Source organism: Colias croceus, chromosome 12 (genome assembly GCF_905220415.1).
Source record: "Colias croceus chromosome 12, ilColCroc2.1".
Taxonomy (NCBI): Eukaryota; Metazoa; Arthropoda; class Insecta; order Lepidoptera; family Pieridae; genus Colias; species Colias croceus.
Genome location: NC_059548.1, coordinates 5364267 through 5380471, shown reverse-complemented (window position 1 = coordinate 5380471; position 16205 = coordinate 5364267). Strand labels below are relative to the sequence as shown.

Genomic DNA, 16205 nt, shown 5'->3' with positions numbered 1-16205 from the left:
ATCACACTAACACAAGTGGTTTTATGGACCAGTTTAAATCTAAGCTATGAGTCTTCATAAAAATCTATTAGCGACTAAACTTTTTTGTCTAATGTTGTCTCTTTTAGCGTTGTCAATTTATACAAAGTTATGATATTTTCGAGGATCCCTATCGAATAGTTACAGAAGTCATTGTTTTTTTTTTGTTTAAACAATATGCATTTGTTTATATTTTGTATGACATTAATCAATTATAATCTATTTTATAGTCTGATGATCAAACGAATTAAAATAACCATTTTTTTATGGGTCGGTAATACAATTTAGGTTTATACTTACATACTTTAATACCGACCCATGTGGGTCGGCAATAGCAACTATAGGAAGCTATTACCGATCGAATATAGATTGTTTAGTTTCTCATCTACAAATTCAAATTCAAATTGCTTTATTTGCAGAATGTAGAATAAAGATGTTTGTATATACAGATAATATTGATCCTTAAACATTCTGCTCGTAATTGAGCGTGCAAATATATTTTTATTACTTTTATGACATAATAGGTGCCTATTAAAAATTATATTTTTAGGTTAAATTTAAAAAATTTTAAAAAATTATATTTTTAGGTTTTTAGGTTAAATTAACATAAAACATATAATTAGGTATATTTTTTCCAGAAATATGGAGCCACGAAAGCGGCGAAAAGTATTCAGTAAAACACAACTCGCCGAAGCAATCAATCAAATAGCATAACGAAATATCCTAGAGTTTGAAATCCTTAATTTAATATATGTACATATATTAATAGTATTATGTTGATTAATTTAAAAGTTTATAATTATTTAGTTCATTACTAAAAAGTACTCATTTGTTTTATTAAAAATAACTACAATAAAAAAATACGAATATATTTGCATTTTTATTTCATTTTATTAAGATCGGTAATCATCATCATCACTAGCTTCTATACATTCCATTGCTGGAAAAAGGCTTCCTCTCACATACGATCGGGAATAGCTGCATAAAAATCGTTAATAGCTTCACAGCCGTTTTTATGGGTCGGTAATAGCAACAATCGACTAAGTCACATTGTAAATTATTTTTTACAAGATAATCCTTTATTAGAATGTATTTGCTTCAATAAATACATTTTTTATACATAACACTAGCATATAAAATGAAATTATAAATCTTTAGAAGAACCAGTATACTTAAAAAATATGGTTGATTTTGAAATTGCCTTAGAGGGGTCGTTAATACCTGCGTTTACCTTACTAAGATAACTACACTTTTGAAATCGCACTTTGCAGATCACCGCAAAATATTAAAGATAAAAAAATTCGCAATAAATTGCGACGTATATGGGTTTCTGTGTAAATGTACATATAAAAAGTCAAAAATAAAATATTCTTTAATTTTTTTTATCATAAATTATTACAAAAACAGTTTAGATACAATCTTGTGATGTTTTTTGATATAATAATGAGAGATAGTAAGACTAAACGTAGATAATAATCATAAAAATATCGTGTGTTACATCTTATGCAAAAACAAAAAAAAATTACCTATACTTCGTAAGAAAAACTTTTGAATATAAAAAAAAATCTTCGCAAATCTTATTGTATAATATTTAAACTTTCAACATTTTATTATTTTATATAACATTCATGCCTACATTTATTTTATATCATCATCAATCATCATCATCATCATCAATACATATAATAAAATTCTAGAAAAGCGGTGTCTGTACAATGAAAATATGTAAAAAAAAATTAGCAGGTGTTATTACTAAATCGATCCCAAACCCAAAACTGTAGTTAAAAAAATTTTTGTCTGTTTGTCTGTTTGTCTGTATGTTCGTGCACGCTAATCTCAGAAACGGCTTATCCGATTTAGATGCGGTTTTCACTAATATATTGGAGTAATCTTCATTTAACATTTAGTGTTTATTTCATGTCAATCGGTTCGTAAACAAAAAAGTTATAACCATTAGTATTCACGGCGAACATTTGCTAAGGCATTCTATTTATTGTACACTGTACAGTGTGATATAAGTTATCTGTTACAGTTATTCCTATAAATGTCCAGGTGATCATATCGAAAGTCCCCAAGGGTGGGGGGGAGAGGGGTAAGCTGAAGTAGTAGGGGTCAAATTAGAATTATGTTTTTTCTAGGTAAATTTTATACATAAAATGTCCTTTAAATTATGTCGATTGTCGTATTATATTTTTAACTCCCGACGCAAAAAGATGGGTGATGAGTGTTTGACAACTATATGTGTATAATACATGTTTGTGCTACCGTAGCTCGCTAACAGGTAATCCGAATTTGATGCGGTTTTTTTTGTTAGGCAGCATATTTTCAGACGCTGGTTCTTAGATAAAGTGTACTTATCAAAATAGGTTCATCCATTTATTATATCTAGGTATATAGGGGTAAAAGTGAAATGAAAGTGAACGACCAAATGAAAGTAACAATAAGTCAAATTTTATCAAAATCGGTTCATCCATTTATTTGATATAAGTATAAAAGTGGTAATAAAAAAATGAATTTTGTCAAATATACTCAAGTGACATATCAAATGAAAGGGCATGACGTGTAAAGTATAATTAGACATATTTAATCAAAATCGGTTCATCCATTTATTATACCTATATATGGGTAAAAGTGGGAATGAAAAAAACGAATATTGTCAAATATGAAAGTGCATAACGGGTGAAGTACAGTTAGTTATATTTTTATCCAATTCGGTTAATCCATTTATTAGATTACAGCGGTAAAAGTGGAAATGAACAATAATCGAATGTGGTCAAATAATATACTCAAGCGAGGCATATGAAAGGGCAAAGTGTGAATTACAAATTAGTCATATTTTATCGAAATCGGTTCATCCGTTTATTACATTTAGGGCACTTTAGGGGCGACAGTGGGTATAAATAAACCAAATGGAGCATCAAACGACAGGATATGACGTGTACAATGTACATATAGGTACAATTATGTATAGATATGGTTTACATCAAAATCGGTTCTGCCATTTACTAGGGGTGGAAAGGAAAGGGTTAAAAATCTGAAAGAAGAGGAGATATGGGAGCGAGAGGATAGCCACACCCTGGAAATTTTGAACTCTACTCAAAGCCACATAGGCCTGGCCCTTTTTTTTTCCTAAATATATCACTTCTTTTGCCACTGTGGTCCATTACAATTTGGGCACGGTTACGGCCCAAATCAATATGATGTAGGAATGTAATATGGAGGTACATTTGATAGTTCGGTCTCGCTCACTTGAAAATATTACATGAAAATAAGAAACAGAAGTTTAAAAATTTAAAAATTAAAAAAAAAATCCCAAAGCAACGAAGATAAAGGAATAGGTAAATCATTTTTCAAACTTCCCGACGATCTTAAAAATTAAGTACCATTCTAAAAAAAAATATTTATAGAGGTATATATTATGATATTATATTATGATAATGTTGGCATGGCAGCCCCGACGACTTTGTTTTTTTTATAAATATTTAAAATGGTATTTATTTTAAAAGATCGTCGGGAAGTTTGTGAAATTATTTATTCCTTTTTCTATGCACTTTTCTTCGTTGCGTTGGGTTTTTTTTATTTAATTTTTATTGCACGGTCTAAACGGTTTAGTTACTACAGGCGTGAGACAGGAAAGATCTGATTTGGATTTGGTGCTGGATTTGATAAGAACTGAGTATCGATTAAGCTGATCAGTTGCTGCACGATACATTGTTAATAACATCCATACAAGGATGGAAGAAATTTGCTCGCCTCCCCCCTGGTGCTTAAAAATAATATGACATAATGTAAAAGAAATACATAGAAAATTAATAAGGCATTTATTTTTTTATTTTTAGCACAGTTCGGTAATAAATTTTACTATCAGTTCTTTTAATTATTTATGGTAATTGGTAGTACGTGTTTACTCAATAATTAAGTTAATTAGTAACTACTATGCAGTCATTATTCCACGCGGACGAAGTCGCGGGCACAGCTAGTTTTATAATATATTCATTGATGTAAAAACACAATGTTTCCAGTATTTCAAACTTTAAGCTAATTGCAAACTAAAAATCTACAACTGCATCTTAAAATCAATTAACGAGAGAACGGGATATGCATCATCTAGGTCAGTTGCACTGCATTGTGCAACTTAATTACACTTAGATAAAAGAAACGACGCGCTAAAATTTGGCAAATTTCTTCATTGTGTGCAACAACGTGCGAAATGAGATCAAATCTGAGACGTTATGAGTTCCTCCGCGAACCGTTTCGTTTAGCTTCTGTTCTTTCATCTCCGAAATATGAATTAATTATGTATTATTACTGGAGTTTTAAACAAAATAGCTGTTTATATGGATGAGTAATAATATGAATTATAACTATTATTCAAACTAACTATGAAGGATAAATTTGTTTTTTTTTATTTTATTTATCGTTTGTGACGATTTAATTCAAAAACTGCTGGATCTTATTTTACTTTCAGAAAGCTTTCAAATATATATCCGAAGTAACGTTAAACATAGGATATTTTTTTTATTATTAATAGCCCGGGCAAGCGGCTTGTCAATTGTAAAGAAAAAGAAGGTAAAATAAATAAATAAAAATAGCAAATCATCCTTATATTAAAAAACCATCAAACTGACATTTCACGAATACATTTGTGAACGTATGGCTTTGTTGTGAAACTACTTTTTGTTAGGTTTCTATAGGTACTGATTCGGTACTTCAACGATTTCTGTATTATAAATACAATTTTTTACATTATATTTGCTTTATTAGTACATACGTTAATAACTTATGAAACATCTTCATCGCTTTAGATTTCCTTTTCAATCAGTTATTACAAAGCTTTTGGTCAAAATTAACAAATTCTTCTTCTATACTAGAGAAATTATATTTAAATAAATATTTGATAACACCTTAATAATTCTACGTAAGAACTAAGAATGTATCTTCGATTGGTATATATCTATGTATAGTCTATAATACTAATATTAAAAAGTTGAAGAGTTTCTTTGTTTGAACGCGCTAATGTCAGGAACTACTGGTACGTTTTGAAAAATTCTTTCGGTGTTAGATAGCCCATTTATTGAGGAAGGCTATAGGCTATATATCTGAGTACATAAACTATAAAAAAATTGTGTGTGAAAACTAACCGTACCATTAAAATGTTCGATCGTATCTCATCGGATTCGAACTTTGAACAATGACCTGTCATATTCTCAACACCATAACATCATGGAGATACAAATCTCTTTACGTAATTGTTTGTCTTTTATCTTAACAACATTGAAACATGAATGATTTTGTAACGGTAATTATAGATGATTTATAAATTATTTGCAAATAAAATTCGTCGTTAGTAACTATTTTTCATGTTAATATAATCGTAGGCGTGAGACAAATGTCTAACGTCTTGATTATTTACGAAAATATTATAATTTCTATCGTTTATTCATCGTAATGAAGGCTTTGTTTTAAATATACGATATATAAAATGACTCCTTATCTCCTTACTCTTTAAGATTTTAATAGAAACTCGGTCGATTTTTTTGTTTCCAACTAACCTAGATACAAATTTCTAATCTCTTAAGCATCATAAAGTAAAACCTGACTCAATTTCGATACACAGTACTTAACCGCTTGCAAAATGTTTTAATCTGCCATAAAATGTATTTCGTATTCATTGAACACAATAGAATCGGTCTACTTACGTTACGTTTTACGTAGTTTTTAGCTCATCTGAATTATAAGTGTTGTTTTACTTGAACCGTATCGCACCCAAATTATAGTATAACTAGCTTTCCGCCCGCGGCTTCGCCCGCGTTTTCAAAGAAAACCCCGCATGCAAATTTTTATTTAGTAAGTTATAAAATCAACATGCAAATTTTTATTTAGTAATAAAATCGATTAGTGTAAAAGACAATAATAATATGCCATACATTTTTTTTATGATTTTTGCAAAAAACAAAAAACACAAAATAATAAAAGTCATTCACGCGTTATCATATTAGGTGGTTGCGTATATTAATAATGTACGTTATAATATTCACGTCTTGTATCGACGGCGACGTCCCTAGAGGGACCCGACCCACGCTTGACTCAATAGACGTTACAAAACAACGCCAATCGAATCGATTTAAGTTTATTTAATTGTTCAAAATTAAGAGCATCCGCTTAAAACTTTAGATGGTTGTTAACTGTTCAATATTAAGGAAAATTCAATACCCGATTATTGGCCGAATATTCGAAGGTTTTAATTAAATTTGTGATGTTATACAATATAAACTTAGTATGATCAATGATGGGTTGTATATAAAAACTAAGCAACATTGAAGATCAAAGTGTGTAGGTACAACAAATAATCTTGTATTTAAGGATCGTATTAATCTTATAATCCATTTTCGAAGGGCTCCCGAATAAACAAAAGCTTCGTTCAAACAAACAACACTGGAAGGTAATGTTTTGAGTAAACCTTATAAACGGGTTTTAATGAATTAGTACATAAATCGTGTACAGCTTGTGAGTGTGATATTATGTTGTTATGAACGATCGACCTATTTTTAACCGCTCCGAAAATCGACGCAGATTCATAATTCGTATTTTTTTATTCTGTCGGTAAGTACCTACCAGAACTGCCTTGGTAAGAAGTTCTTACTAAGAATGCTCGCGCTAGTACGAAGGTATGTGAAAAATTACAAATGTATGATGCCGGCTTTCTTTTTTTATGTTTAGGGCAATTAGGGCAATAGGAATAGGAAAATTACTCAAGGTCTGTAAGATAAGGTAAATATAGTAATAATTGTAGCAGGTACCTACCAATGAAAACTAAGATTTTAATAGGTACTCAACACTCGTATTACAGGATTCAATGAATTTAAACTTTGGTAACCTAAATTATATTATTCTAATGGTTTTAAATCTTAATATTATAGATGTATGACATAAAATAAACATGTAGGTATGTAGTTGTAAGTATTGCAAATTGTGTTAAAAAATTAAAAAGGTATTAAAACATCAATGGTGGTTATGTAAGGTTAAGTCGTTACCTGAGGAAGTGACATAATTTAATGTAATCGTTAATGCTAATACCCCATCTGTCAGAGCCTCTATTAATCGTATATTTATTGCATCACTAATTTGTGAATAATATATAAAATTTAAATTTTGATGTGTGACGCTTAATAATAAGAGTTATATTATCTTTCTAGCGTTATTTTATAGAAATTGTTGTTTTATACGTTAAACCTTTTTTTTTAAAGTAAAGATTGTTTTGTGTTATAAAAATTATTTTTTGGGCATTTTTCGTTTCCATATCATTTGTAGTCGCCTGTTCATTTTAAAAAGCAAATTGTTGTTAAGTAGAATTTAAATATTTTCAGCTAGAAAAAACGCCATATAAAAAAGAAATGATTTAAGTAAGTCTAGGTTCTCTAACAAAATAAGTAAGTAACTAAATTAACTCAAACACTATTCCCGTATCTTGAGCTAAATACTGCTACAACTTAACATACACTAGAAACCACTAGTAAATAGCTTAATGAAAATAACTTTGAAAGTTGATCCCGGTCAAACTTCAAGTATTTGAAGATATATTAGCTTTTATTAATTTCCAAAACACGTGTGTGCGTGTATTCATTTTCAAGCATGCGTGTTAGTGTGCGTGAGGCGTGTACACTGTGTCTGTGTTGAAATTCAGCCCACGTTTACGTGCGTGCGTAGGGAGTGTCTATGTATGAGTGTAAAAAGCTGCTTGTTTCAACTTATAAGCTACTACTCACTGCCTCATGAACCAAATCGGTCGGTTTGACATAGTTTGCAGCGGTGAGGGAGCGGCTGCGGGGCGGATTTCCCTTAGAATTATAGCAGTTATCCGCTTGACTGCTCGTGCGCTGAACGCCAGTATGACGCCTGCAGCTAGCACGCAAATACCGCCATAGAGGGCCCACAGCATCTGCCACATGGTAATGTTTAAGAAGACAGAATATTAAAGTATCGAACGGTTAAGAAAAACACAGCTCAGTAGCAATAATATTATTTAGAAATATGATGACCAACGGCCAAAAATCCTAGCTCTATAGATGCTACAGGCCTATAGACGCTTCTTTTATTTCATTATCTTGTTAATTTTAATATTAATATCATGCTCTTCCCGTGCAGGTTACTTGAATTTGCGTTAAGTCAAACTTTTACCAAAAGTAACCTTTGCAATAAAGTTTATAGTTGGATTTCCTAAAACTTTTCCTATCCAGATTGTTATCAAATGATCAAAGTACTTTAAGTGATATTAAGTGTGAATAGATAGTGTGACCGCCCTAATTACTTTATCTACAACCTATTTAAGGTTGAACATATGGTGCGTCTAATTAATCCTAATTCCTTTCTGTTAAGCGGCTTGTGTTGCGGATCGTCTATTTGCACTTAAGTATGTTTCGAATATTTTGATGGTACGTTTAAAATACTTACATATGAACCAAACGGCGAACCTTTAGCTTTTGATGGATCTAAAAATGAAGAAAATATTGATTTAGAAATTAAAGATACATACAATTTAAAGTTCAATCTTATAAAAACTCAATTTCACAAAACCAACTGTTAATATGTTAATAAAGCATAATAGTTATAAAATCAGCGTCATACAGCAATGTATTAAAAAGCTAAATAGTTAATAGAAGCTACCAACCATAAGCTGTAACATTTCCAGCGGGTCCTATACAACCTCGTTCATCAATTAGACTCACTCGCGCCAAGAGCTTTACATCGAGTACTAGCGTCCTTTTCGGCTTAACAGCTCGATCGATGTTCTTCTCATTAATAGGAAGGATAAGCCATCGCACCCCTTCAGGCACGGCAACGAAGCCTTTTGCTTCTTCGCGCCTGGTTATGGTGTTTGCGAACCAGGGAGCTGGGTGCGCGTCGGACACCATTTGTTTACCTAAGCTGAAAATGTTTATTGGTTACGCAAGAAATATAACAAACTTTAACATTTATAGAAAAATTATTTGTCAATTATTTTGAAGATTTTAATGACAGGTTGGAAGGGAAGAAGGAATTTTTGAAGAGGAGCAAATAAAATTACATTTTCCCAAGGTTAAAAATCGCACAGAACTTTATTCCAGTTCACATGATTTTGGAATGGAAAAACAGTAATAACAAGATAGTAAATAGTGATATTGATGGTTTAGATTTGTTAGAGTTTGAATTCACAATGGTCATTGCAATGCTGTCAATCTTATGCAATGCTTATCAGCATGACAATTGACAAGCGGGAACTGACACGCTATCATTAAATCAGCTTTATGCATTACGAGGGGTTCTTGACCCTTCGAATTCTTGAAGATTGCATGCTTGATAAGTGCTATAATTATAAGGAAAGTGGAACAATGCTTCAGATGACCATATAGGCATATGATGTACTTTTTAAGGTTCGTGATAACATTCCTATTAATAAAGGTATTTAAAGTTCAGTTAATGACACAGCAAAATAATATCTATCTTATAATATGAAAAGAACTATAATCTATAAAAACAAAGCATCTAAAGTTTTCTTCATTAAACTGCAAAATACGTGTATCATGGTAACAAAACAAAATTGCATATTACGATAGCAGGAAAATTCAGATTTATTTACGTTGGAAGTAATTTCGCAGTTAGAAGTGCGTTTTCATTGCTAATAAAATCCAGAATAAATAAATCAGTCAAAGCTATTAAAACAACAATAAATGCTTAAGCATGCCATTCTTTATGACTTGCCTTTCTTCATGTTGGAAAATTAATAGTACTTCTATGTTTTTTCCAGGAATCGCTGCCGAGTGACAAATAGAACCTAATTTAGCAGATATAAAAACCTTAATTAACCTTATAATATAGGCCTGTTTCCTCAGCCTGGGCGGGAGTCTAAGCGGTTCATTGGGAGCTGGTAAAGTCCAAGACACGTTGACCATCAGCTCTCCCATGAATGAGAACATATCTGCAATCACTTGTGGTACGGGCAGTCGAGGTGCGTGTGCGCAGGAGCATACACCCAACACACACTCTGTGAACAAAGTGTGAAATTATACCTAAAGTAAATGTTTACAAAATATTAAAAAATAGAGTCGTAAGGCAGGATTGTCTTTCCTACTATCCTTTGATGACTGAAGAGGTTTTAGTGGGTAAGAAATAAGAATGTTACATTTTCTGCTTTCTCCCTGAAAGACAAAGTATCTTTCGAAGATGTACCGTTAACAAAAAAGGCAAGATTTTAACCCATGTCTTACATTTATTTCCAAAATAATCAACCACCTTATTCGAATTTTTCCCTTTAGGTTTTTTAAGTATCTGTAGGGACACTGCACAATAAGTGTTTCTAGGAGGACCCCCTCAAGTACAAGGAGGTGCTACAAATAAGAAAAATAAAATTCCGAAGGGCTTGTCTCTCTTTTACATTATAATAATATATCTGCTAAAACTCTAAATTTTTTAAATATTTTTTTTTATTGACAAGTTAAGATATTTTCAATGAGCTTACTGACGATCTCTGTTCGTTGTTAGTTGCTTGACAAACGAAGTATTGTTAATAACTACGTAAAAGACAACCTATTTATTTATTAAATAAAATATTTTTAGACAGTACTGGTGGCGAGATAGACAAAATTTTCTAACGACGAATGACGAAAATTTGGAAATCGTTAAGAAATAACTGTAAAGAAACCTATACCGAATTCCTCAAAAATATGACACGGTAATAAATAACAGCAATGATTTGTGATACCTGAAATGTGTCTATAATTTTAAACTCTACCTCTTATTTTAAATTACTAAGTGCTTTAGAGATTTTCACAAATTTAACAATGCAAGGAAAACAGCAACTATCAAAACAAACATTAATCCAGCTATAACACTGCCGTAATGGTGTTTTTACGTCGAATAATACCGCATTGAATACTTTGAATAAATTATAGTCAGTTTCACCAACACTGGAAAGCTTTTATTATCTACTAGCTTTCCACCCGCGGCATCGCCCGCGCAGTCAAAGAAAAACCCGCATAGTCCCGTGGGATTTCCGGGATAAAACCTATCCTATGTCCTTACTCGGGTATCAAAATATCTCTATACCAAATTTCATGCAAATTGGTTCAGTAGTTAAAGGCGTGATTGAGTAACAGACAGACAGACAAAGTTACTTTCGAATTTATAATATTAAGTATGGATTTTTGTGTTATTTCTGAGCACGGGGTAGTTGGAGCTATGTTATATGTAACAATAATGATTCATTTGGCAGATCTCATTATAGATTTATGCAGTTCAGTGAAATGGACGTACCTATTATAATGATGTCAAGCCATAAGTTGAGGGAGCTATAGATTCTTGGGTTATTTTTGATTTTGCCGTGTTGGTATTCTATACAAAATAAATATATTAACGTTATCTCACTATTATTATCATTCTATGAACACTTATCAATAAATTACTCTTAATACATTGTTCTGTATATCAGTTTATCGGAATCGCTATAAGTTCGTGTAAATAATATTAGTAATAGGTACATATTCTAGCACAGATATTATCTTTTAAGTTTTCGGTAGATTAGTTGAAATTGTTGTTGTTTCAATAGATTTTACAAAAATGTTATGTGTCACATAAAATCATATACTCGATTCGTGGAAATAAGCTTTTCTGAAACCAGGATAAACGGCTTATGTCTTATTTTGCAAAATGGCCAATAACAAACAATTTTTCTATCTTTAAGCACCAAAGGATGGTCATTTTGACGAATGAAAGTTATTTATATGAAATTGTTAATTTTTGTTATAAAAATTTAAGTAGTTTTCATCTATTGCCTTAGGCTTGCCTTAGGCTGATGTCAAAATTTAGTCGGAGTTCTGACGATGAAACTATTATAATATGGGCTCTATTATGTAAAGAAGGGTAAAAAGTTGTTATTTACATTAATTTTGATATCATAATTGCCCTGAGTATCGCAAACTGTTTTCACTGCATATTATATGTATATTGTATATAATTAATATTCAAATAAAAAAATGCTCAATTCAGATTATTTAAAAGGAAAATTATTGACTAATTTACAGGTTATTTACAGGTGGGTTTTGCCTACAGCTTTCATTTTCCCCATTCTATTTACTTAGATTTTATTCTTTAGAATATTCAGCTTTCATATTTTCAATATAATTTTCTAAAGATCTGTCTAGATTTTATTACGTTTATAATTGATAAAATTAAATTGATTTAATATAATTGCCACGAGAAGAAATATGCCTTTTTCCTACCTGTACCTTTTTATATTAGTATGGGCTCTGAATATAGCATCAAGCGCCCTTAATTATATTGCTTTCTATATACCTTGGATTTTTTTTGGAAATTCGTTTTTCGTATGGAATGTTTTAGAATATATTGCAAGCAATTATATCATTTTGAATAAACCAGTTTAATAATAAATGATGTCGATTTTAATAAATAAAGTTGAGTCTATTTAACGCTTTTTAACGTAAATTTTCAATCATTGAATGAATGAAAGTATGAAAAGCGGTCAGTTAAAAATTTGTTACTTTTAACGCCTTTACGCCTTTAGTACACCGACGCGTTCGCGTGCGGCAGCGAAACATCGAAAAATCTGTCAGTACTATGGCAGGATTTCGCATATGATATGTCTCACTCTAGCACATAGATAGATGAAATAGTTGCGTCCTTGTCAGTATAGTTTCGCAAGGAACTGCGAAATGGCCATTACACAGACGCATTGCGAAACAGTTGCGAAAACATTGCTGTTTACTACGCCTTTTTAGTACACCGACGCATTCGCGAGCGGCAGCGAAAAAACGAAAAATCTGTCAGTAGTATGGAAGGTTTTCGCATATGATATGTCTCACTCTAGCACATAGATAGATGAAATAGTTGCGTCCTTGTCAGTATTGTTTCGCAAGGAACTGCGAAATGGCCATTACACAGACGCATAAGTTTCGCTAGTGAAGTTTCGCGTGAGTTTCGCATCGCATAGCGTCCGCTCGCATTCTGTCGGTGAGGACAGATTTTCGCGTCCATGGACAATGATATTATATAGAAGTGATATAGAAATAATATATACTAGCTTCCGCCCGCGACTCCGTCCGCGCGGATGTCGGTCTTCGCGTGGATGGTTTATTTATCCATTTTGAATACCTCTGACAATAACATCCTATAAATATCTATTGGACCCAATTCCCAAATACGGCTAGGCCTATAATAATACGCAACGTGTGTTCGCGGTTCTACGGAACAACGTCTATGGATAAAACTGAAAAATTAAGATTATTTTTTTCTATGTATTTTTCCAGGATAAAAAGTATCCTATTTTATGCCCAGGATAATAAGGTATAATTATACCAAGTTTCATCGAAATCTAACCGCTAGTTTTCACGTGATGCCTTCACATACAGACAGACAGACAGACAGACAGACAAAAATTTTTTTAATCACATATTTGGGTTTGGTATCGATCCAGTAACACCCCCTGCTATTTACTTTTTCAATATTTTCAATGTACAGAATTGACCCTTCTACAGATTTATTATATGTACAGATAATATATTTATATGTATATCAAGGTACCTATATAGAAACAAGAGGTAGATACGCCACCAACGTACCAAAATGCCAATTGCCATGGCAACTATTTGTTTATTTATATACTATACTAGCGGTCCGCCCCGGCTTCGCCCGTGGTACATATTAACGTTTTCTCTACATAAGAACCATCCTCGTACTTCAAGGAATATAATAAAAAAAGAATTATCGAAATCGGTTCAGCCGTTCTCGAGTTATGGAATTACAACGAAAAGTGGCATTGATTTTTATATATTAGATTGTGAGTATTATAATAACGTATCTATACATAAAATATAATTGGCCATGGATGCCGAAAATACTGAATTATTTTTGCATTCTATTCGAGATTATCCCGTATTATACGCAATTGGACACGCAGATTATAAAAATACGTACAAAAAAGAGGTAGCATGGAGAAAACTTCAAGAAAAGACTCTGATAGATGGTAAAAAATTTATTGTTTATATTTCATACATTTTATGTTTTTAATTTTCTTTGAAATAATTTACAAATTGTGATCGAACATTAAGCGCTGCTAAGTCTGCCCTATGTCTATTGGCATGCATTGGTACGAATGCTCCTAAAGTGTCCGAAAATTGTTTATTTTCGTATGTGCACCTTCTTGTATCTGCAATAAGTTATGCAAGTATACTGCAGCTTTAACAATTTTAATAGTATTATTCAAATCTGTTTCAAAGGGCCTCAAGAATATTCTAAATTTTTGTGCTAAAATGCCAAACGCACATTTTACTACTACTCGTGCCCTACTTAATGATTTATTAAATCTTTTTTTATCATTGTCATTCATTGCTGCGTCTCTTGTCTCATTAGAAAGGTTTCTAATTTAAATCTTCAATGAATACATGTGGTGTAGTCTGTTTGAAACCTGGCAAAGGTTTTGGAGCTGGCAAATTCAGATACCGTCCACTTTTTAAAAGCTGATAAAATGATGAGTTCTCAAATATTGTAGTATCGGAATCTTTACCATAATTATGATCCTACATCTATGTAAGTAAATTTGTAATGTGGATCAACTATTGCCAATAACACAGTAGAAAATCGTTTTTTATAGCAATAGAACAGTGAGCCGCTGTTAGGTGGACATTTAATAACAATATGCTTGCCGTCAATACTCCCGAGGCAATTAGGAAAACCCCATATTGTTTGAAATGCTTCAGCTATTTCCAATCATGTTTTAGTAGAAGGAACCGGGATGTACTCTGGCTGTAGTATTTTCCAAATTTGTTCGCATTGAGTTACTATCTTTGAAACGGTGCATTCACCCAAACGATAAGAAAAATATATTGTTGTGTATGTGTCACCAGTTGCTAAAAATGACATTGACTGAGATGACATTCTGAAATTACGTCTGCATCTGCAGTCGTCAAAAATGACAATGGCATATCAATGCGAAAAAGTTGCGAAACATTGCTGTGTACTAACGTTTCGCAGATATTTCGCTACGCTGTAGTTTCGCAGAGATTCGCTGCCGCACGCGAACGCGTCGGTGTACTAAAGGCGTTAGTACACCGACGCGTTCGCGTGCGGCAGCGAAACATCGAAAAATCTGTCAGTACTATGGCAGGATTTCGCATATGATATGTCTCACTCTAGCACATAGATAGATGAAATAGTTGCGTCCTTGTCAGTATAGTTTCGCAAGGAACTGCGAAATGGCCATTACACAGACGCATAAGTTTCGCTAGTGAAGTTTCGCGTGAGTTTCGCATCGCATAGCGTCCGCTCGCATTCTGTCGGTGAGGACAGATTTTCGCGTCCATGGACAATGATATTATATAGAAGTGATATAGAAATAATATATACTAGCTTCCGCCCGCGACTCCGTCCGCGCGGATGTCGGTCTTCGCGTGGATGGTTTATTTATCCATTTTGAATACCTCTGACAATAACATCTTATAAATATCTATTGGACCCAATTCCCAAATACGGCTAGGCCTATAATAATACGCAACGTGTGTTCGCGGTTCTACGGAACAACGTCTATGGATAAAACTGAAAAATGAAGATTATTTTTTTTCTACGTATTTTTCCAGGATAAAAAGTATCCTATTTTACGCCCAGGATAATAAGGTATAATTATACCAAGTTTCATCGAAATCGAACCGCTAGTTTTCACGTGATGCCTTCACATACAGACAGACAGACAGACAGACAGACAGACAAAAATTTTTTTAATCACATATTTGGGTTTGGTATCGATCCAGTAACACCCCCTGCTATTTATTTTTTCAATATTTTCAATGTACAGAATTGACCCTTCTACAGATTTATTATATGTATAGATATAGACAAGAGGTACCTAGATACGCCACCAACGTGCCAAAATGCCAATTGCCATGGCAACTATTTGTTTATTTATATACTATATTGTGATTTGTGAGTATTATAATAACGTATCTATACATAAAATATCATTGGCCATGGATGCCGAAAATACTGAATTATTTTTGCATTCTATTCGAGATTATCCCGTATTATACGCAATTGGACACGCAGATTATAAAAATACGTACAAAAAAGAGGTAGCATGGAGAAAACTTCAAGAAAAGACTCTGATAGATGGTAAAAAATTTATTGTTTATATTTCATACATTTTA

At 32.4% G+C, this 16205-nt stretch overlaps 1 protein-coding gene across 2 annotated transcripts in view; it reads right to left on the bottom strand.

Moving 5' to 3' along the window:
• Positions 1-16205, bottom strand: part of LOC123696009 (tyrosine-protein kinase receptor TYRO3-like) — a 119448-nt gene that overhangs the window by 66995 nt on the left and 36248 nt on the right. For both annotated transcript variants that reach the window (XM_045641986.1, XM_045641985.1), the window contains exons 5-8: positions 9862-10039; positions 8687-8943; positions 8470-8507; positions 7785-7957 (exon numbers count right to left, since the gene is read on the bottom strand). In XM_045641986.1, the coding sequence (XP_045497942.1) occupies positions 7785-7957; positions 8470-8507; positions 8687-8943; positions 9862-10039 (646 nt within the window). The remainder of the gene's footprint in view (positions 1-7784; positions 7958-8469; positions 8508-8686; positions 8944-9861; positions 10040-16205) is intronic.